This window comes from Mustela nivalis (genome assembly GCF_964662115.1).
Source record: "Mustela nivalis genome assembly, chromosome: 2".
Taxonomy (NCBI): Eukaryota; Metazoa; Chordata; class Mammalia; order Carnivora; family Mustelidae; genus Mustela; species Mustela nivalis.
Window position 1 is genome coordinate 135,893,519 of NC_139021.1, and position 22,722 is coordinate 135,916,240.

General features: G+C 38.2%; 1 protein-coding gene across 3 annotated transcripts in view; it reads left to right on the forward strand.

The window, feature by feature from the left end:
- Positions 1–6,690: 6,690 nt before the first annotated feature.
- KAT6B (lysine acetyltransferase 6B) overlaps positions 6,691–22,722 on the forward strand; it is a 55,317-nt gene continuing 39,285 nt past the window's right edge. The window contains exons 1-8 of one of the 3 annotated variants that reach the window (XM_082722586.1): positions 6,691–6,801; positions 7,045–7,126; positions 9,768–9,900; positions 12,655–13,586; positions 14,634–14,755; positions 16,329–16,444; positions 18,212–18,353; positions 21,534–21,695. In XM_082722586.1, the coding sequence (XP_082578712.1) occupies positions 7,051–7,126; positions 9,768–9,900; positions 12,655–13,586; positions 14,634–14,755; positions 16,329–16,444; positions 18,212–18,353; positions 21,534–21,695 (1,683 nt within the window). In that variant the 5' untranslated portion in view covers positions 6,691–6,801; positions 7,045–7,050. The remainder of the gene's footprint in view (positions 6,802–7,044; positions 7,127–9,767; positions 9,901–12,654; positions 13,587–14,633; positions 14,756–16,328; positions 16,445–18,211; positions 18,354–21,533; positions 21,696–22,722) is intronic. The other 2 variants (XM_082722587.1, XM_082722588.1) reach the window with 2 other exon arrangements.

Below are 22,722 nucleotides of genomic sequence, written 5' to 3' on the forward strand. Positions count from 1 at the left end.
GGACGCCCTATAGGCTTCTTAGAGTTAGGGATTCCAAACAGCCTGTGAACCTTGCAGTGCCCCTATCACCCCAAAACCACAAACACAGCAGTAACAGTAGAAATCTTAGCAAACTAACCTTTTCTTCTCCTTAGGGATTTCCCATTTTAGCAAATGGCACCCCACTGGCCACTGATTCCACAAGCCGTCCTCTGTCCTATTCCCATATTGATTGTGTGTCCGAATCTGTATCCCACATCCTCAATATATCCATACATTCCCACCAGAACCACTCAGACCTATTACAGTAACTTAAATCTAATCTTGATTCTCTTTCCCCTTAACCATTTTCCGTGCGATAGGCTAAGTGAATTTTTTTAAACTTCAAAATCTATTCCCAGATCTATTTTAGTCACGACCAATTAACCCTTAGGAAAAAATCAAAATTCTTTAATATAGCCCTTGAACCGTCTTCTGGTTGGGCTCCTGTTAACCCTGTTCTGCATCATGACACCCCCCCAATATTGTGCACACACTGGTTATAGTGCACCTTCCCTCTGTGAGTGGCCATGGCCCCCTGTCCCTCAGCACACGCCAGCTTCTCCCACCTTTTCTCATGTAATGCAACTCATCCTATGGGTTTCTTTAGGAAGCCATTCCTCAAACTTATGCTAGATTCATCCATATCTCTGAACCACTCTTTGTCACATGTTAATTCTAATTCTTATTTAATGTGTCTCTTTCCTGCTAGACTATATGATCTGAAATGTTTGTCCTTTTCCTTACTGCATCTCAGATGGACAGATGGTTGGTCAGATAGCCAGTCCTAGGGACCCGTTGTCAAGAGCGTTTATTAATTTTCCATTGCTGCTGTAATAAATTACCACAAGGTTGTCGACAGAACTCACTTCCTTGTGTTTGTATGACCAAGAACCCCATTTTCTTTTTCTCTTGTTTGCTTGCTTGCTTGGATTTCTTGCTTGCTTTCTCCCTCCTCCCTTCTTCCCTCCTTTCCTTTCCTCCCCTTCCTTTTAAACAAACACGTGTGTGTGTGTGTGTGTGTGTGTGTGTGTGTGTGCGTGTGCGTGTGTGTGTATTTCAGAAAGTCATCTCCTTATAAGGATAGCCAAGTTACTTTTCAAGATAATGATTCCAGACATTAAAACACACACACACACACACACACACACACACACACACACACACGATAGATAAAATGGGATCTAATCCAATAGAGGTAAATTAAAAAATGTGCAAAGAATTTACCCTGCTGCTTCTCAGGAACCCTGTTTGGATTTCTTCCCCGATTCTGCTACGAATGTGCTTCTCAACTCAGGATCAGTCACCAGAGGCTCTCTGTATCACCTCCCCTCATACACTTAGGCTCTTTCACCATGAAGCTCATGTGACTGTTACATGTTTGTGTGTGTGTATGTGTGTGTGTGTTTAATATATTTAAAAATATATACATATTCCTATTTTTTAAATTATATTTGTGTATATATATATAAATTTTAATTTACAGTGTTATATTAGTTTCAGGTGTACAGTATAGTGAGTCAACAATTCTGTTACTCGGTGTTCTATCAAGGTTAATGTACTCTTAATCCCCCTCACCTATTACCCATCCCCCACCCACATCCCCTCTCGTAACCATCTGTTTGTTCTCTATGTAGTTAAGAGTCTGTTTTTTTGGCTTGTCTGTCGTCTTTCTCCTTTCTTTCTTAAATTCTGCATATGAATGAAATCATATGTTACTTGTCTTTCTCTGACTGACTTATTTCACTTAGCATTACACTCTCTAGATCCATCCATGTCACTGCAAATGGCAAGATTTCATTCTTTTTTTAATAGCATAAGACTCCACTCCACATACACACACATGTGCGCACACACACACATATATCTTTATCCATTCATCTGTCAGTGGACAGTTGGGCTGCTTCCATAATTTGGCTATTATAAATAATGCTCCTATAAAGTCAGGGTGCATATATTCTTTTGAATTAGTGTTTTTGATTCTTCGGGTAAATACCCAATAGTGCAATTATTGGATCATACAGTAATTCTATTGAAGAACTTCCATACTGTTTTCCACAGTGGTGGCACTAGTTTGCATTCCCACCAACAGTGCACAGGATTCCTTTTTCTCCACATCTTCACCAGCACTTGTTGTTTCTTGCATTTTTGATTTTAGCCATTCGACCTGGTGTGAAGTGATACCTCATTGTAGTTTTGGTTTGCATTTCCCTGAGAAATGATGAGTATCTTTTCATGTATCTGTTGGCTGACTCTGTGTTATCTTTGGAGAAACATCTGTTCATGTCTTCTGCCCATTTTTTAATTGGATTATTTATTTTTTGGGTGTTGAGTTTTTTAAGTTCTTTATATGTTTTGAACACTGATGCTTTATCTGATGTGTCATTTGCAAATATTTTCTCCCATTCAGTAGCTTGTCTTTTAGTTCTGTTGATTGTTTTCCTTCACTGTGCAAGAGCTTTCTATTTTCATTTAGTCCCAATGGTTTATTGTTGCTTTTTTTTTTTCCCTTGCCTCGGGAGACATATCCAGAAAAAAAGTTGCTACAGCCAGTGTCAGAGAAGGTACTGCCTGTGCTTTCTTCTAGGATTTGTATGGTTTCAGGCCTCACATTTAGGTCCTTAATCCATTTTGAGTGTGTTTCTATCAGTGGTGTAAGAAAGTAGACGAGGTTTATTCTTTTGCATGGAGCTGTTTAGTTTTCCCAACACCATTTGTTGAAGAGACTCTTTTTCCCATTGCATGTTGTTGCCTCCTTTGTCAGTGATTAATTGGCCATTATAATTGTTAATTTGTTTCTCTGCTTTTTATTCTCTTCCATTGATCAGCATGTCTGTTTTTGTGCCAGTACCATCATGTTTTGGTTACTGCAGCTTTGTAGTATAACTTGAAATCTGGAATTGTGATACCTCCAGGTTTGTTTTTCTTTTACAAGATTGCTTTGGCCATTTAGGATCTTTTGTGGTTCCATACAAATTTTAGGATTGTTTGTTCTGGTTCTGGGAAAAATACTATTGGTATTTTGATAGGAATTGCATTAAATCTGTGGATTTAATGAACAATAATTGTTCTTCCAGCCCATGCATATGGAATGTCTTTCCATTTCTTTACATTGTCTTGAAGTTTTTTCGTCAGTGTTTTATAGTTTTCAGAGTTTAGGTCTTTCACCTCCTTGGTTAAGTTTATTTTTGGTTCAGTTACAAATGGGATTATTTTCTTAATTTCTCTTTCTGCTGCTTTATTATTGGTGGGTATAAACACAACAGATTTCTGTAGATTGATTTTTATATCCTGTGGCTTTACTGAATTCATTTATTAGTGCTAATAATTTTATGGTGGAGTCTTTGGGTTTTCTGTATAGACTATCATGTCATCTACAAACAGTCAAAGCTTTACTTTTTCTTTACCAATTTGGGTGCTTTGATTCTTTTTTCTTGTCTGATTGCTGCAGCTAGGACTTGTAGTACTCTGTTGAATAAAAGTGGTGAGAGTGGACATTCTTGTCTTACTTTTGACCTTAATGGCAAAGCTCTCAGTTTTTGTTTTTTTTTTAGATTTTATTTATTTATTTTTAAAGTAAACTCTCTCCCCAATGTGGGGCTCAAACTCAAATCCCTATGACCAAGAGTCATACTCCTCACCAACTGAGCCAGCCTGACAACCCTAAAGCTCCACTGAGTATGAGTTAGCCGTGCCAAGATCCCCATTTTCTTGCTGGCTGTTAGGTAAATGGCATTCCCTACTTCTAAAGGCCCCTCATATTTCTTGGCTTCTGGTTTCCCCTTTCTTCCATCTTCAAAGCTAGCAAAGCTGGGTGGAGCCTTTTATATCCTCCCCTTTTCATCTCATTTTACTAACCCATCTGGAAAAGATTCTCTGCTTTTAAGTACTCATCATTAGATTGTCCCTACCCAGATAACCCCCCATAATTTCGTCTTAAGACCCGTACCCTTAGTCACCTGCAAAGTTCCATTTACCGTGTCAGGTACGATAGGTACAGGTTACAGGGATTATGGCATAGACATCTTTGAGGGCCATTATGCTGTCTACTACAGAGCCCATGTTTTTTTCTCCCATAGTACTTACTCCAAAAATTATTTTTACTGGTTTGTGGTTTTATTGGTACTTGTTTAATTTTAAACAGTATTCCTTTGGTTTTGCTAGATAAAACTACTGTAAGTGACTAGTGCTTCATATATGTTTGTAATAAGAATGAATGAATAAATAAATACATATTATGCTCTCAGATCTGATAAACTGCACATCACAAAAGTAGAATAAAGTCCAGAAAGACAAACAACTGTGAATTGTCAGCAGAGCAATATCCTACATTTTAGAGGGAATTGTTGAGTCTATGGAATGGTTAAATGGGAGGTAAGGAATTTCATTATCAGTAGCATTTTTGTCCTTTTTGAACTACTGTAATTGTGTAATGATATATCAAGACTCAGTTACCAAAAAAAAAAAAAAGAAAGAAAAAAAAAAGACTCAGTTAATAGTCTTTTGTGTTAATTTAAAGGGGCATGAGAAAATAAAGTGGAAATGTTTCTTCATCCCTCAGCATCTTTACAGAATCATGGAAATTTAGAGCTAGAAGGGATCTATGGCCAATTCTCTTGAGCTAAATAAAGGTAAGATTGCTGCCAAAAGGAAAGATAGGCTCAAGATTCTAGATGACAGGGTAACTTAAATGGTAGTTTTGAGATACAATATCGCTTAAAGTGAGAGAAAGCAAAAAGAGGAAGAATTTTTGTTGCTCTTGATTGACAGTGGCTAAAATCCATTAATTTTCAAAATGTGTAATCATTAAAAAGTATTTTCCATAGGATCTCCGTGAGAATAAATAGTAAATTATAATATGATGTGAATTGCCTTAGTTACTGAACACTAAACTAAAAAGTACAAAAGCAGATTTAAATGTAGAGAAAACTTTAGTGCATGAAATTGAGGTCATATGTGCTAGTGATGTATGACTTACAGGAAGTAATAAAAAGGGGGGAAAGAGAAGTAAATGGTATACTTTTAAGCTGATGGGACCTATTTTAAGGGTGGAATTTAAATTGCTGTTCTTTAAAACTTGAGTTCTTGCCCCCCTCCCAGCTATATATAAGGAGGGGGGAACCCTGATCAAAGTAGATCTCTCTCCTCCCCATTCAGAGTATACTTCTTAAAGTAGACCAGCAAGCTGTCTTTGTTTGCTGTTCCTGAGCAGAAAGAAGTGATTGATGCCATTTTTATATATTTCAACTTCCTCCCCCTGTGCTACTCATTTGAATGAGAGGAGCCCTTATAAAAAGAAATGGTGTCATAGGTTAAATGCATCTGCCTGGGTGTCTCTGCGTCCTGAGGTTGTAATCCTATGACAACATTTTATTTCCTCAACATCTTACATACAGATGTTTGGAATATATATGTTTTTTTAACTCAGAAATAGTGTGCTTTTATTAACGGTATTGATGATTGATTTTGAATGTTTTTACTTCAAAAAGCCAAATCTCCTAGTGGGTGGAATTTTATGAAGCACCTGTTAAGCTTTAGGGAGGAGGACCTTTTTGGCAGCAACCCAAAATACATATTTAAACAATGAGCCTGCCAAAGTCAGGAAATTATAAAACAGTTTTGAAATTGCAGAATCTGCTTTTTTTATTACCCTCAGGTTTCTTTTGCAGCTTGGTTATAAGTTCTTTCACATGGGATTTACTAATGTTCTTACTATTTTAAGACCAGATTTAGAATAATAAAATCAAGTTTAGAGAGAGATGTCAGGTTTGGGTGATAAAAAGACCATCACATTTTAAACTGAACTGTCTTCCAGAGAGTGTAGGCTCACACTCCCTAAGCCTTTTGGAGGAATCTATGACTGAGGGTAGCCTGGGTGGCTTCCTTGAATGGTATTGCCCCTCAGGGTATCCACTTTCCCTCTGTGTTGTGAGCAAAGCTAGATGTTAAGTGTGCCCAAAATAGTGTGAAAAAGCTGGACACGCAGAAGAATGCGGGAAACCTGCAATCGGTGTTGCTTCTTGTCATATTCTTTTTGACCTGGATCTTCTAACCTCTTAAATCTCAGATTCATAATTTTTGCTTCTACTTCCAAAATTTAAATTCAGGGACCCAGGGGCAAGACGGCAACAGTATTGTCTGTGTATATCCCAGCAATGGGATACTCTCTGTATAATTTTTTTTTTTTGCATTTGTAATAATATTGTTAAGCAGGTCCCTACCCGCCATTTTTTTTAGCTGTCATTGTAAGTTCTATGATTTCATTACACAGAGCAGGAATCACTTGAACTTCACACCCTCCTCACAGTCCAGCAAACCAGGGAGTTTTTGTTAAAGTGTTTGGTTGCTGAGGAGGGCCAGGGCAGGAGATGAACTTAAGGGACAGGAATGAGAATGTGATCAGAGCATATGTTATCTCCAAGTTCTCCAAGACATCTGATGGGAACGGGTATACATTTCTCAGATTTCTCTTAGGGGAACATTTCTGTAGTCACGGGTAGAAAAGGGCAGAAAGGGAAGTACAATTCAGATTGTCTGATCTTTTTGTATTTTCCAGTTCTTTAAGTCTTCAGCCAACGTTATCACTCTTTACTAAGTATGATGGAGTGAGAATTGAAAAAATCTAAAGCCACATTTCCGTAAAGTAATTTGCTTTTTATTCTTCTAGGACACCCATCGTGCTTGAAATTTTGTCCTGAATTAACAACAAATGTCAAGGCCTTAAGGTGGCAGTGCATCGAGTGCAAGACGTGCAGCGCATGTAGGATCCAAGGCAAAAATGCAGTAAGTAGGGCGCACCGCGGTCCATCCCCAGGTAAAGGGCAAGCTTTCAGTGTTAAGGTGTTTCGTTTTTGTAGGCTGTTGCTGTTTTCTTTTTAGAGTTTTAAACACATGTGATGTCAGATTTCAGCAGGGATCATGCTACCCCTTCATTATATTTTGTTATTATTCATGGGCTAAGATGAGAGTTTGTGGCTTTTTACAGCTTTTTCAGTCTCAATTACTTTCTACTATGTTATCTTACAGGATAATATGCTTTTTTGTGACTCCTGTGATAGAGGATTCCATATGGAGTGCTGTGACCCCCCACTTTCCAGAATGCCAAAAGGTGAACTTTTAAACCATAGTTAAAATGTGTTTTATTACATACACATTAGCCTTGTCCAGCTCAGAGATCTGCAGGTTCCGTAAGCGTTTCTTTGCCCCTCCTACCCGCCTTATTCCTGTGGGTTTGGCACAGCTTGTGAACAGAGGAGTGTAAAAGCATTTAGTTTGCAGGTAATGTATATAATAAAGACTAATTCGGACACAGGAATAAAGAAGAGCCTTCCTCTCCCACAACCATTCCCTTATTAGAATAGGTTAGGTAGGTCAGAAATTCAGAACATTCTCTGTATTATTCAGTACCATGTTCAGAGGTGAGATTCCATAATGTTGTAATGGTGTCTCCAAAGTCCTACTACTGGAGGCATCCCATGTTTCTTGGCCCTTAGTCGATAATTTGAACATGAGCCTCTGAACCATTTTATCTGGATAAATCCATATGGTGTATGGATTTCTGTCTCTGTTTGTTGTGTAAGTAAGCCTAGCTCAGCTCTTTTTCCTCATTTTATGATATATTAAATATTAAAAATAACTGCCTCTTTATAAAATTTATTCACTTCTTATTGTGAAAGATTTAGTAAATACAGATTGACAGAAAGGAATAAGAAGAATCAGCAGAAATTCCTCCCCACTACACACTTTTTAAAAAAAGACATGGGGCATTCTAAACATGTTTTTGTAATCTTACGTCTTCTCCATCTTTATAAGATTCTAATATCCCCACATCAGTAAATGTTCTCCTAAACACGGTTTTTAATGAGTGCGTAGAACTCCATAGTACAAAGAGGTTACACACCTGGTGACTGGCCGCAGTAATGCTTTGTTGGGACAACGTACATGTTGGGTTTTTTTTTAAAGATTGTTTTTATTTTTTTTGACAGAGACACAGCGAGAGAGGGAACACAAGTAGGGGGAGTGGGAAAGGGAGAAGCAGGCTTCTGGTTGAGCTGGGAGCTTGATGCGAGGCTTGATCGGAGAACCCAGGGATCATGACCCAAGCCAAAGGCAGATGCTTAACCCACTGAGCCATCCAGGCGCCCTGCAACATACATGTATTTTAAACTCCTCTAAATGTGTTATGGGCAAGCTGGTACAGCATTCTTAAAATTTTGAATTTGCGTCCTGTAGGTAGAGTACGCATGTTCACCTGGCCCCAATCTCACTCCTTCTTGTCTTGTGTTCCAACTTGCTTCAATCACATGCATTATCCCTGGGTGGCTCCTGAACATACTTGATTTTGCAACCCCATGTGTAAACAAACCATAACTTACCTAACCGGTCCCCTATGGTGGACATTACAAATGTTTTCAATTTTTTCCATCCACAATTATTTCCTTAAGATAAATTCCTAGGGGAGGAATTGTTGGATCAAAGGCCATGTACATGAAACATTGTATCAGTTTTCGGACTGACCACCAGTGTGTGAGAGTACCTGTTCTCCTGTATTTTTGACCAACACTCACCATTACTGTATTTCATTCAGTCTAAGACACATTAAAAAAAAAAGATGGTTTGTATAGTCATTAGTGTCTCATATTCAATGAAATACAGTGCTGTTATTTAAAGTTTTGACCAATTTGATAATAGAAAAAAAGATGTTTCATGATTTTTTTTTCTTTAAGCAGTGAGATTGAAAGCATTTTGTGTTTGATTATTGGCTGTTTGTATATCATCTTTGTAAAAAGCTTGTTTTTACCCTTAATCATTTTTCTCTTAGTGTTTTCACCTTTTTCTTACTGATTTGTAGAAGCCCTTTATATTTTTATGTAGTCCAATCCATGAATCTTTGTCTTTATGGCTTCAGTCTTAAATGTCATTCATGCTAAAAGTAAATAAATATCCACATATTTTTCATGATACTTGTAACATTTAATTTTGTCATAACAGTCATCTGCCCAGAATTTATTTTTATAAAGGATAGGAAGTAATTCTTTTCCTTCCATATAGATGGCTGTTTGTTCGATCACTACTTCACTGAGTAGTCATTTCATCCTTTCCCCACTGACTTGAAATACGACCTTTTGATATGCTAAACTTTTCTATAGGCTTCCGTTGTTTTGGTCTAAAAATTCTTGTCCAATGACCTATTTCCCTATTCCAGATGTATAGTTTTAATTATTGCAGGTCCACAGTACTTAAAATTCTGTTTTAATTCAAAAACTATCTTTTATACTGATATTTTCTTTTTCTTTTTTTTTCTTTTCTTTTTTTTTTTTTTTTTTAGTGTGGAAGATTTCCAGAAAGAAATTAAACAAATATTTTTTTTTTCCAGAAACTCCAAAAACTGAATGACTTGAAAATGTGTCCCTCTAATCGAAAGATACATATTATCTGACAGGATCGGGTTTTCCTGTGTGTTTATGTGGTGGAGGGAGGTTTGGTGACACGTTGCAAAAAGCCTCACAGAAGGGTTTGGACATAGGGGCAGGCAGCCCTCTGCTCTCACCACCTTGACCTCTGGGGGAAATTGACCTTTAATGACGGCTTCCTGAGGAGGATGTGGACACAAGGGAGTGACCTACCTTCTGGAATAAAGTTCTGCATACAGGCACCCTTGGGCAGCTTATTTCAGCTGCAGTTTATATTTAATATCTTCTCCTAAAATGAAACATTAAAATATTTTTTTCATATATATATTAATTCAGGGATGTGGATTTGCCAAGTCTGCAGACCAAAGAAAAAGGGAAGAAAACTACTTCATGAGAAAGCTGCACAAATAAAACGACGATATGCAAAACCCATTGGACGACCGAAAAATAAATTAAAGCAACGATTGTTGTAGGTTGAGATCTTATCAAAAGACATCTTTTATGTTGTGCTTTAAAATATAGGCGATTGTAACCCCCTTAGATTCCACTAACTTTTTCGTGTCATTTTACAAACTCAAGGGATGAGGAATAGTTCTCCTTCTGCATAGGCTGTGGAAATTTTTTGAAAATAACATTTTTAATTACAATTGGCATTTGGGGATCTTCTGTTGGCAGTATCTGTGATACAGCAGGGCGGAAGCAGAATGTAAGAATTGGAAACAATCATTCTGCCTACTTTATTACTGGCTTGAACATTAGAAAGGCTTAATTATATAAATATTTTTATGGAGATTTTAAAACAAGAGAGGGATTTATTCACATCTATGAGTGGATCCATTTTTCTTTTTCACTCCAGATAGCATTTTAGAAAAAAAATACTTCTCTGGTGCTAATTTAGTATCCAGCCTTTAAGATCCCTTGTATGAAGTAGGAGCCTCTGAGAAACCTGTAAATGACTGTCCTCGTGTTTGCACACACAGAGTTCGACAGAACCATTTGGTATGTGCACATGTGTGCAGGCATACATTTGAAATAACATGTTCGCAGTGGCCTGCATATGTACTGTGATAACCTCGTTTCTGCTAGCCTGTGGCCATACAGTTGCCATCAAGGCCCAGTAGAACATTTAGCAGGAGTTACTTAGAGAAGTCGAGGAAAGATGAGGGAAGAAATCGATGTTTTTTTTTTTAAACCTTTAGACTATAGAATTGATTGTCAACATTAAATAGGGGGTTGCATATCTAAAGGAGTTCTGTTGCCCACCTCTTTAAGTTTAGTGAAAGGGTCACTGTGCTGTAGAAATGAATAGATGTTCTGCGCACTCTGTGAACAAACACCAGATCCCTTGTCTTACTTGCTACTCTTCCCCCTCATTTTATCTGAAGCCATTCACTACCTTACCTGCTCTCGGAAGAACCATCTCTCCTGCACCTCTGTCTCCCAGCAGAGAAATAGAAAATGCATGTTCCTTTATTGAGTTGTTTCTTATTTTTTTATGAAAGCCCTTTAACTGGTGGACATTTTAAAATGGAACTTTTGTTAATTTCTCGAGGCAAACATGAAACATTTATGAATAAAATCTTTCATATTAGCATCATTTGAAGTAGAATTATATGTTTTTGCATTCATCCTGTGTAAGCATTGTTCTCAAAATGGGACTGTATCCTCAGGGCCCAATTAAAAAAACCAAATTAGGATATAAACTTTCTAAACAAAGGACACAGCTGAAAATTGCATCTGGCACCAGTCCTAACTTTTTGTTTGTCCAAAATTGTCCTTTGAGCTTAGGAATTTTTAAGACAGTCTAGGGAGTTTTCCTTTTTACATGCTTTATAAGCATCTTATCCTTTCTGGGCAATCGATTCCAGATACAGTCCAAATGCAGCATTCTAATGGGAAACATTTTAGCTTGGATGATTGTTTATTGGTAACCCTTACTGTGACACTAGAGCTCTCCAGTGTTAACCTGATTTGGCTGTAGCATTGGTGTCAGGCAGAGCTCCTGGCGGCGGAGCGGCCTCAGATGAGCCCAGTAGCTCGCCCCGTTGATCTGCACCAGAATCCGCTGCAGCTGACTGCGGAAATTGTTCGTTAATGTGCAGGACCACCACCACCCTGTGCTCTCCTCTTTGTAATGAAGATATTTTTATAATGCAATATCATATCATTTTCAGGCTTCCATTTCTTCATTATGAGCCTTCAGCTAAATTGATAATTTTTAAAGTGCATTCTTGGGCCCCAGCATTGCCATAATTCACATGCAAATGTTTCTATTGTATAAAACTCTGCTGCAAAATGGGTAGCTTTCCAAGCCCTAGCCTGAGGTGAAGGCAGGCAGCTGCTGCTCCTCTAAGCAGCTGTGGTAGTGGAGTGGCCTCTGGTCTCTATGGACCACACAGCTGGATGGGCAGAACCAGCCTCAAATGAGTTGAAATAGTGTACAGAGATTCTGATGCCAAGTATCTGATAAAGACCATGGTAAATGTGCTGCTTCTTCACCAGACTCCATGTCATGTCTGACCCGCTGTAGCTTTTCTTTAATCATTTCTTCAGTTTTTGCTATTGTTGTCCTTTTTTCAGCAATATTTTATGCTGTAACTAATTGTCTCCTCGACGTAGAGAGTATTACTGGTTATCTTACCATCCTAAGCATAGACTGCTGAGAGGAAGAGGGTATCTTTAATGTTTTAACAACAACAAAAAAGTACTAAGTTATAAACCTGCCCGAATTCTACTTATATGTCTTCCAGCTGAGTTAAAATTGCTTCTCACTAGAGATAAGATGAGCTTATTTTTTCACTTCTAGATCATACTTAATGACTTACGTCCTTTAATACTTTTTAAAAAGATGTAGGAAATCAGAATGACTTGGGACCATACAGGGGGTACCATTTTTATTGAAGTATCAGGGAAGCTTTGCATGTTTTTTGAGTCGCTTCAGAAATTGTCTTAACTTGCATTGGCCCTGGGTCCACATGGCTTCTTCTAGTCCCTCCCCGATGGGACCCGGGAGAATTATAACATGCACAGGGAGTGGCTGCTCCACTTTTGAACAGAGAAACACCTAGATGGAGACACACACACGCAGACATCGTTCTTAGGGTTGCAGTTTGACTTCTTAAGTTTAAGCACATTGAATGCATCTAGTTGCTATAAATTTGTTTTAGCTACCTTTCTAATTCTATTACTGAATGCTGATACTATTCTCTAAATTTTTGCCTAGGTCTGTAACCAGTGATGAAGGATCCATGAATGCATTCACAGGAAGGGGGTCACCTGGTAGGGGTCAAAAGACTAAAGTCTGTACCACACCTTCATCTGGTCATGCTGCATCTGGGAAGGACTCAAGCAGCAGATTGGCTGTTACAGACCCCACTCGGCCTGGTGCCACCACCAAAATCACCACCACCTCCACCTACATTTCTGCCTCTACACTTAAAGTTAACAAGAAAACCAAAGGGCTCATTGATGGCCTTACTAAGTTCTTTACACCATCACCTGATGGTCGCAGATCACGAGGTGAAATAATAGACTTTTCAAAGCACTATCGTCCAAGGAAAAAGGTCTCTCAGAAACAGTCATGCACTTCTCATGTGTTGGCTCCAGGTACCACACAAAAGCTAAAACCTCCACCTTCTTCACTTCCGCCCCCAACCCCCATCTCTGGTCAGAGCCCCAGTTCACAAAAGTCCAGCACCTCCACTTCTTCTACCTCTCCCCAGAGTTCTTCTAGCCAGTCCAGTGTGCCCTCCTTGAGCAGTCTGACTAAGAACAGCCAGCTGAAGGCACTCTTTGACGGACTCTCTCATATCTATACCACTCAGGGACAGTCTCGAAAAAAGGGACACCCAAGTTATGCACCACCCAAACGTATGCGTCGTAAAACTGATTTACCTTCCACGGCAAAATCTAAAGCCCATTTCTTTGGAAAAAGAGAGATTAGAAGTAGGTTTATTGCTCACTCCTCCTCCTCTAGCTGGGGGATGGCTAGAGGACGTATTTTTAAAGCAATTGCTCACTTCAAGCGAACAACTTTCCTTAAAAAGCACAGGATGCTAGGCAGATTAAAATATAAAGTGACCCCTCAGATGGGGACCCCCTCACCAGGGAAGGGGAGCTTGACAGACGGAAGGATTAAACCTGATCAGGATGATGGTAAGCAAAAGGTCAAAGCTCCAAACAAACCTGCGTCCCGTCCCTTTCTCCCCCAACCCCCCAAAAGAATAAATCAATCAGTTCCTATTTGTCACATAGGTCTTAGCTATTTCTCTTGTTCTCACTTCACTTTCATACAGAAGCAGTGAAACTTTGACCTTTTTCTAATGCTGACTAAACCTCCAAAATGTTTTTTTTTTTCCAACTAATACTCTCCCACCTTTTATTATTTATTTCCATCTGTAGTGACACTAGGACCCCCAGATGCCTCCATAGTGTTGCTTTATGGCTTTGTAGTCCCGCATGAGTAGCCACTGTTGCGCTTCTGCCATGTACCCTGCCGTGTTGCCGCGGCGCTGCTCGCTTCTGTGCTGTCAGTGCTTCCCGCAGGGGGGGGTCCAGCTCCTCATTTCCGCTCCCTTTGCTCCATTGCTTTCTCATGACCAAGATCATCCTGCTTCCTTCTCCACAAAGCCTGATCTGTGATTCTGTGAAGTGTGCTTTTGGGTGTGAGTGTGTCTGTGTGTGTATTCACCGTAGGGAGAAAACGGAGTTCATGATTTCATTTTAACAAATTGGCCCGTTACATTTGCTACCCTTTATAAACCAAAACCAAAACAAACAAACAAAAAAGAACCAGAAATGTGTCATTTCGACAAAGCGGTAGTTTTTTGCTTTTTGGGGTTCTTTGTGTTTTGTGTTTGTTTTTTTTTTATCTCAAAGGGATAATGGGAATTCCATAACTAGACATTGATACAATGTCTAATCTCAGTTGAAAAATACAATTTTGCTTTGTATTGCTCTTACTTTCCCTCATTTGTTGGAACTATAAGAAGATGACATTGGTAATTCAAATAAAAATTTGGGTACAGCAGGGAAAGGGTACTGCCGGATCTTTGGAGCAGTGCTTAGATACAAAAGCTTGTAAAGCTTTAAAAAAAAATCCCTATTTGCCCACTATGCTAATTTGGTGCCATTTTGGTAATATATGGTGGTTACTCATGATTCAAGTCAGTGAATGCACTTTCTGCTGGTTTTGAATGACAGATACTGAAATCAAAATAAGCATCAAACAAGAAAGTACAGATATAAATGTGATTGGAAACAAGGATACCGTTACCGAAGAGGATTTGGATGTTTTTAAGCAGGCCCAGGAACTTTCTTGGGAGGTAAGGCCAGGATACCACATTATATAGTAACAAGGATAATCTGTGATTGTTACATGTGTGACGACTATGAAATTACTTCTTTGATTTGATAGTGAATCTCCCCTCAGAATCCTACTTGTGGTCCTTTAACTGTTACCATGATTGTTTTTGTTGACTCGAGCTTCAAAAGCAGAGGGACTTCATAGAGTTGTCTCCACTCTCAAAAGTTGATAAGGGCTCAGCTGGTCTCAAAAAACAGACCAGAGTAACAATAGTTGAAGCAGACTTGGAAAAATGCTTCTAAGTTTGAGGAACTAGATGTCTGATCATTTTCATGGAAATGTAGAAAATAACAGTTCTAAATGGTTAAAAAGAGCATCGCTTTTAAATTTACCAGTGGTTCTTCCAGCACAGATGGCCAGCCATATGAAAAATGTCTCATAATTTTAGCACTTTGGCATTGATTAAGACAATATTGTGTTGCTTGATCAGTTATAATCAGTTTCCTCTTCATTGTCCAGTAATTTGTTTAAATGATTCCACTTAGAGGAGTAACTCCAGGTAGTTTATTGTCACCAAAACAGGTGACAGGTAAGGCTTTTGGACTTTGCGAGCTCAGATTTATTATGGAGCATGGATTTGGTAGCGTTAGCAGACCAAGTTCAGTTTATGTGTCAAACTCTTCACAGATGAGCTCCCTGCCCCACCTCACTCTCTCCTTGGTGTGGGGAGGGGGCTCTCTGTAGGCTCTTGAGCTTCATTTTTAGTAGCAGCCACTTGGGCTACCTACTTCTGATGGTTTCTCACTTAAGGAGTTCTTGGATATTTTCCATTCCTCATTCTGCCCCATCAGTATGCTTTGTATTGGTTTCCTTTTACTAAGATAAATGTCAGAAATGCCCCCAGTTTCTGGGATTTGAAGTCCTTAAATATTACCAAATTTTCAGCCTACTTCTGGCATTCATAGATAGACGTGATGAATAGTGGACCATTATCTGAAAGATGCTTTTAAATTTTAAGCCCCCTTTCATATGGTAACACCTGCATTGCACTCAACAGCGTTTCTTGTCTGTATTAGGCCGGCAGACTTCTTAACTTCATGGGGCTTACTGCTTGGGAGTAAAGGGAGTAAGACCACATGGATTTTAAACTACAGACTTTCACAGTTGATGGTATAATTACAGTTGGGATCACCATTAACTTCATGGAGGAATAGGAGACCGTGAGGGTGTCTAACCTCCTGATCTTCTTCTAATTTATTCAGTTTTATTGCATTGCACCAGGTCATTAAATTCATTCTGTTCAATAGGCATTTGTATGTATTTACATTATACTCATTTCCTGTGTTGGTAATACTGTTTCTTAACCCTAAGAAAAACCCTTAGTTTGTTTATATGTGAACCTTATACAAAGTTGATGATTATTGTACAAGATCCTCTAATGTGTTTTCAACAACATGAAAACTCCCCATGAACATTAGTGCCTGTTCTTGATTGGGTTTTCATAATTCACTGGTGAAAGAACCAAAAGGTAAGTGAAGAAATCCTCTTCTAATACACATACTTAATTTCCTTCCTTTTCTTTTCTCTGACAGAAAATAGAGTGTGAAAGTGGAGTGGAAGACTGTGGCCGGTACCCTTCTGTAATAGAATTCGGGAAATACGAAATCCAAACCTGGTATTCCTCGCCTTACCCACAGGAATATGCAAGGTAATGGAACAGCCCAGAAGGTATATAGTTTGAATGTCATATATCTGAGGAAGGGGAATTCTTGGTTCTGAAGTGGAAATTAGATGATTTTCAGGGCAAAATTTTAATAGTTGAGTCAAAGTGCTTCCAAAACTATTACTTTTTCCAGCATCTTTTAATAGTAGTATTCACTGTTGTATGTAAACTCCTTCTACTCCTTAGTCACACAGGCATTTCAAATTTTGCCTTTGAGCTTGTAAGATCATGCTTTCTCTGGTTAACTGGACAAATGTTGTTTGTGGATGAAACCAAATAAGGAGAAAAAACACTGGCCATTGTGAAGTGGTTGGTGGTTTCTTCTCATTGCCCTGTTTATTTTCCTAAGTAGGCCTGTTCATTTTATCTCTGATATCTGACATTTTGTTTTCAAGTTTTTTACAGAAATGTAGCCGAAGAAGGAAAAATGAAAGAAAGTAGGTGGGGGTGGGTAGCCTTAAGAGACCCTTCCCCAAGTCTTAACTTTTAGAGCCATTTGTGACTAATTTGTTAAAAATGAAGAGAAAATAATTATCCTAGAGTTTTCTTTTGTCTCGAACTAAGATTAGCTGTGAAATTGTCTTGAACTAATATATCTAAAAATGGGTATCTTGTGAACAGATTTCTTCCTTCAGGTACATCAGGATACATTTTATTAGTATCTTCTGAAATGTTTTAGCCTACAAAGTTTCTGGTAATCACAAACTTGAGTTTCTTCTGGAGTAGATAATTGTCCTTTTCTCCACTGCGTGGGTGTCTGGCCCATCATCCCCTGGAGAAAATGGGGAGGGTGTTTTAGAAGATAAGTGGCAGAGTAAGAATCAGGAATCTTGGTTTCTCTTTCTAGCTGATACCACTTGACTGTGTGTTCTTGAACGACTTTTTAAAAACACCTTTGAGCTTCAGTTGATATGGGTAATCATAAGTCATGTGCTCTGAGAGCTTTAGCTGACTTTCCCCCAAACTGTTCTACCCTTACACCCCAAAGACCTAGAAAGTGCTTCTAAACATTTTCTTACAATACTAATAGTATGTTTAAATGTGTTTAGGCATGCATTTAAAATGTTATATATATATTTTTAAATGTTATAATTTTAAAGGTGAAGAAAAACTCACCATGAGAGAGAAATCTGTTTGTATATCAGAGTCAGTGGGATTTGTAGAAACAAGATCTTTTTATTATTATTATTTTTTTACATTTATTGCTTTGTATATGTATATATAATTATGGTAAGACTTTAATGTTACCTCGTCCATCAGAAATGCTAACCAAATTCTAGGACTTCTCTGCCTTGTAAACACACAGATCGTTTTTAAAAATAATGAATTCACTTCCCTCTGAGTAAAAGATGATTACAGTTATACCACTGACCATATATACTATTGACAATATGACATTACATTTGAAATGTGAAAAATACTCATGTTTACCTGACAGCAGGCCATCCTTGCTGTTGATTTTTCAAGTAGCGTTTCCAGGTCTGAAAACCTTTTTTTCTGTACAACATTTCTAAGGAAACAAATGATTTGTTCACAAAATAATGGCAGCGAATATTATTATATTGAAAAATAATGTAAGCTTTGTATAATCTCTTTACTACTGGCTTTTTATTTTCTTTTTTCAAAACTACTACTTTCAAATACTGTTGTATAACCTTATAATGACTTGGAGAAAATTGAACAACATTTAATATCTTTTTCCTAAACAATATAATCAATCTGATAGATTCTTTGATTTTAAAATTTTAACAGATTACCAAAGCTTTACCTGTGTGAATTCTGTCTTAAATATATGAAAAGTAAAAATATTTTGTTAAGACACTCAAAGAAATGTGGATGGTTTCATCCTCCAGCAAATGAAATTTACCGAAGGAAAGACCTTTCAGTATTTGAGGTAAGCATGTGTAAATAAAAAAATTCAGCTTTTGAGACCTAGTTCTTCCCAGTTGTTGATTATGTTCTGATTTGTTTCTAGAAGGTGCACAGTATATTCGATTTTGGCATTCAAATTCAACTGCTCTTTAAAATATCTCCATGTTTTGGAATGTTGAACCATATTGAGCAACCCTTTAGGTTGACGATGAATTCCTACTTCATCACATTAACTTTTTTGTCTTCCCCCAAATCCCTGTCTGCACCAGATATATTCACCAGTGAATTTATGATCTTCTCAGCTCTTTGTAAATTCTACTTTCTTTGGCAGGAGAAATTAGCTTTGTTCAGCAGCTCCAGCCAATGTCTGGCAGGTGCTCACTCTTCCAGGGAATTGAACAGCTGTACATATCTCCTCAGTACACAACCACCTGTGTTTCCATCCATTTCTTGGCAGGGTGGATAATTCTTTTGGTGAGACCCCAGCAGATGTTGAGACTGCCTCCCTCATCTGGGTAGATGGCCACCCCTGGAGAACTCTGCTGTTTGCAGGAACCGCTTGTGGCCATGTGTCTGTCATTGTAGGTTCCTAAAGACATTCTGTGTTTTCAGAACTGACTGAGTAGCGGAAGGTCTTCGCCTGTATAATCATTTCATTGTTCATTCGCGTTCTGCTGTCAGTTTCAAGGATCCAGCTTAGCTGTGTCATTTACACCTTGAGGAGACCATGCCTTTCATTCTTGCATTTTCTCAGGGATTTTTCATTCTCTCATTTATTCTCGTTCCTCCAGTTGAGCACTTCCATTGCCCTGCCTAATTCCCTTCTCTGTTACCCATCTCGGTGCATTGTTTTCATGCATGGGCGCTCAGAACAAGCCTTCTTTGCACAGCAGACATGATGTCTTTTTTTTTTTTTCTTTCTCTAAAATACAGTTTTACTTTATTGAGTTGTTCAGACTGAAATGTATTATTCTGCCCCACATTTCACTTTAGTTCTGGTGTATAACCTCTTGGATGATATTTAATATAAGGGAGGGTCATACACAGGTTTCTCTCATTGACGAGGCTACCTCTCGCAGACAAGCCAGAGCTCTCCACCTTTGCCAAAGGCCAGTCAGAAAACACAGCAACTCCAGCTGTGTCTTGGGAGTTTTTTTAAGAACCTCTTCCTGGTTGTATCAGGCTCTTTTGGTAAACTTGAAGGAAAGGGCATCGTTGCTGTGAAGATTTAATGATACATTAGTACTTCCAAAAGGTTAGGTGCAGGGTTTCTCAGCCTGGGCACCGTGCACCTCTCAGGCTAGATAGATCTCTGGCATAGCGGGCATCCTGTGCGTGGCAGGCCGCTCAGCAGCCTCCCTAGCCTCCGCCCACTCCGTGCCGGTGGTATCACATTGCTTCCAGCTGTAACAAGCAAAAGTTTCTCCAGACACAGTGTCGCTGAGGAGGCAAAATTACTCCCATTGAGGCCCCCTGGGCTGAAGGAAAAGCTGAATGCGAGCCATTTAGTTCATTTCAGAATGTTACTCAGTCAGCCCCAACCAGGTGAGACAGCAGAGCTGTTCTCATTTGAGACTTAGCTAATGTCAAAAGATCAACTTTCTTATTGGCTCCTTCCTTCATGCCTTGGATCCTTTCATGAAACCAGAATGAAATGAAAATCACTGTCTCTTTGTTTCCCAAAAGACAAAACACATCGTTGCCTTTAAGTAACCATGAAGTAAATCAGCATGAACCTGCTTGTGGGGTTTAAGCTCTCATGAATCCTGGGAGAGTCTTCTTGGGGATAAAGGAGTCAGTCTTGATAGTCTGGTAACAATGGTCTGCTGTTTCTAGACAGGTGATTTTGAACCATCACCAAGATCAGAGGGGGAAAAGTGAAAAACAAATTAGTAAAATTTATGCATAAAAATATTTGAAGGAATTGGATTTATCTATGCCAAGGTCACTATTCCAGAATCCAAATCAATACTTAGAGGACAGCATGTAGAAACTTTTCTTTTAGCAGTTTCCTAAGCAACCTTTACAGTAAATGAAGTATAATCATAAATTAATAATTTCCTGTCTTTATCCCTCTTGAAAGCATGCGTATTAGACCTTACACCGCTGATAAGAGTTTGCTTCAGCATCGTCCTCTGTTTTTCTGGTTCATCAACACCAACATTTCCTTTTTGTAATGTATTATCATTTCTGAAAGGACCATACTCTCAAATACATAAAAACTTCCTTTAATTAAAGAGAGAATTGTATCCTCAGTGTCTATTGCCCATATTTGATTTTGTTGCTATGCGTGGGACCTAGGTTTCATCCAAGGGAAATAGTTATATGAAGTCTAAAAATAATTTGTGCAATATGAGAACCTGTATGGTCCACAGGAGACTAGAGAATGGTCAAGTTCATTGTTACAGAGCTCTGGTTAGCAAATATCCATTTCCCCTAAGAATAGTGCTAGAGAAATTCTTGAATCTGCTGTGCTTTTGGTTTTCAACAAGTAACTACATTTGATCAAAGAAATTGGCATCTGTGCCTAGCCTCCTGTCTATAACCATCAGTATCACAGCTTGATTCTTTTATTTTGAAGAAAAGTAGACTGTAATCATGGTACTTATTGTAGGTTGAAATTCATCTCACTTTCTCTGTAAGTATTCCCAACATAGAAATTTTATCTCTTCCAATTATATTTAAAATGATGCTTGGGATAAAACCAAAATGGAATCCTCTTTTGCTAATCTACACTTCTGAGGAATCAGAATAATACTGTTCATTTATTTTATTTTTACATGAAGTCCTTTTGAAAACAACATAAAGTTTAACTTACTTGAGCAGTATTTTGCTGTGTTTACATTTCTTTAATTCAGACTTACTTGGTTCAAACAGAGAAGACATGCCTGATCGTTTTTTTACTTGTAGTAAATTGCAAATAAGAATGACTCTTTCATTAGTGGTTTCGGCTTTCTTCAGGTAGCTTAAAGAGATTGAAGCTAACTGGAATTGACCCTAATTTAAGAGAAAAAGTGGAATTCTTATTTGCCAAGTGACAGCAGTTTTTTGGTTCACTTTATACTTGTTTAATGGGGTAGTTCAATCTTTCAGTTTGGGATTTGGAAATAGAATTGTATACTTCCCAAAATACCATGTAAAAATAATTTTATATTGAGCGGTATTTTTATGTTAAATAATGTTGTCTGTTTCTCTTTGCTAGGTTGATGGGAATATGAGCAAAATTTATTGCCAAAACCTTTGCTTGTTAGCCAAGCTCTTCCTGGACCACAAAACATTGTATTATGATGTCGAGCCATTCCTTTTTTATGTCCTTACAAAAAATGATGAAAAGGGCTGTCATCTGGTTGGATACTTCTCTAAGGTAAAACAAGAGCCAGTATGACCTTCATTTTCTTATTCAAAATGTTTTTGGTAGAGCCCAGTTCTTCGAACAGGGTTTTTTTCCTTCTTCTTCTTCTTCTTTTTTTTCTATGACTGTAATTTGAATAAGCGATACATATTTCTGAAAAGCTCAGGTTCTTGTTTAGAGCTTATTTAAAACAAAACAAAACAAAATGGTAAACATCATGCCTAGAAAGTGTGTAAAGGACCTCAGCGGGGTTTGCTGCCTTTTGACTTTCAGCTACCATGTAGCATTATAATTGCTGCCTTGCAGACCACCTAGCATCTTTGATTTTTTTAAATGTTAAGCTTATTTCCCTTGCCCCTCTCTCAGTGGTGTCAACCTCAAGGTTTCAGCATAGCATAGCATTTAAGGGATGGTCCTCATTTCTCCTCACTCTATTCCCTCTGCGGTCATCAGTGTCTCACTGAGTTGGAACGTTGGCATTTGGACACTCAAGGTGATAAAGTGATGAGGTTTACTCTTTTGTCTCTTACTGTTTATGCTTTGTTTTAAGATCTAAAGCAGCCTCACCTTTAGGAAACCTAAGCATCTCCAGCTGTGAATGTAGGGAAGCCCTTGACACACGGAGTAGGATATAGTTTGTCTTTTATACTCAAATTCCTCGGTTCAAAGGTTTTTGATAATAACTCATATGCAATAAGGAGAAACTGAGTTTGGAGATAGTTTAATGTGCCAGGATGGTACTTTTAAGACTTCCATGCATATAGTCAATGATCTGAATCGGGTATTGTATTTATTTTGTGATACAGTTTGCGTATTAGGCGGTAAGTGAAATTTATTGAATCTACTCTTGAGTAATGTAAATGGGGTGCCTGATGGAAGTGTCATTTTCATGGAATATCAAAAGATAGAGTATACATTAAGGTCCTTTGCAAACTGCAGGTTTTCTGTATTTTAGAATCAACCCAGAGGTCATATACAAAAATATGAATAAGTTATAGCATTCATGGGAAACAGCCTTAATATTTTAATACACATATAC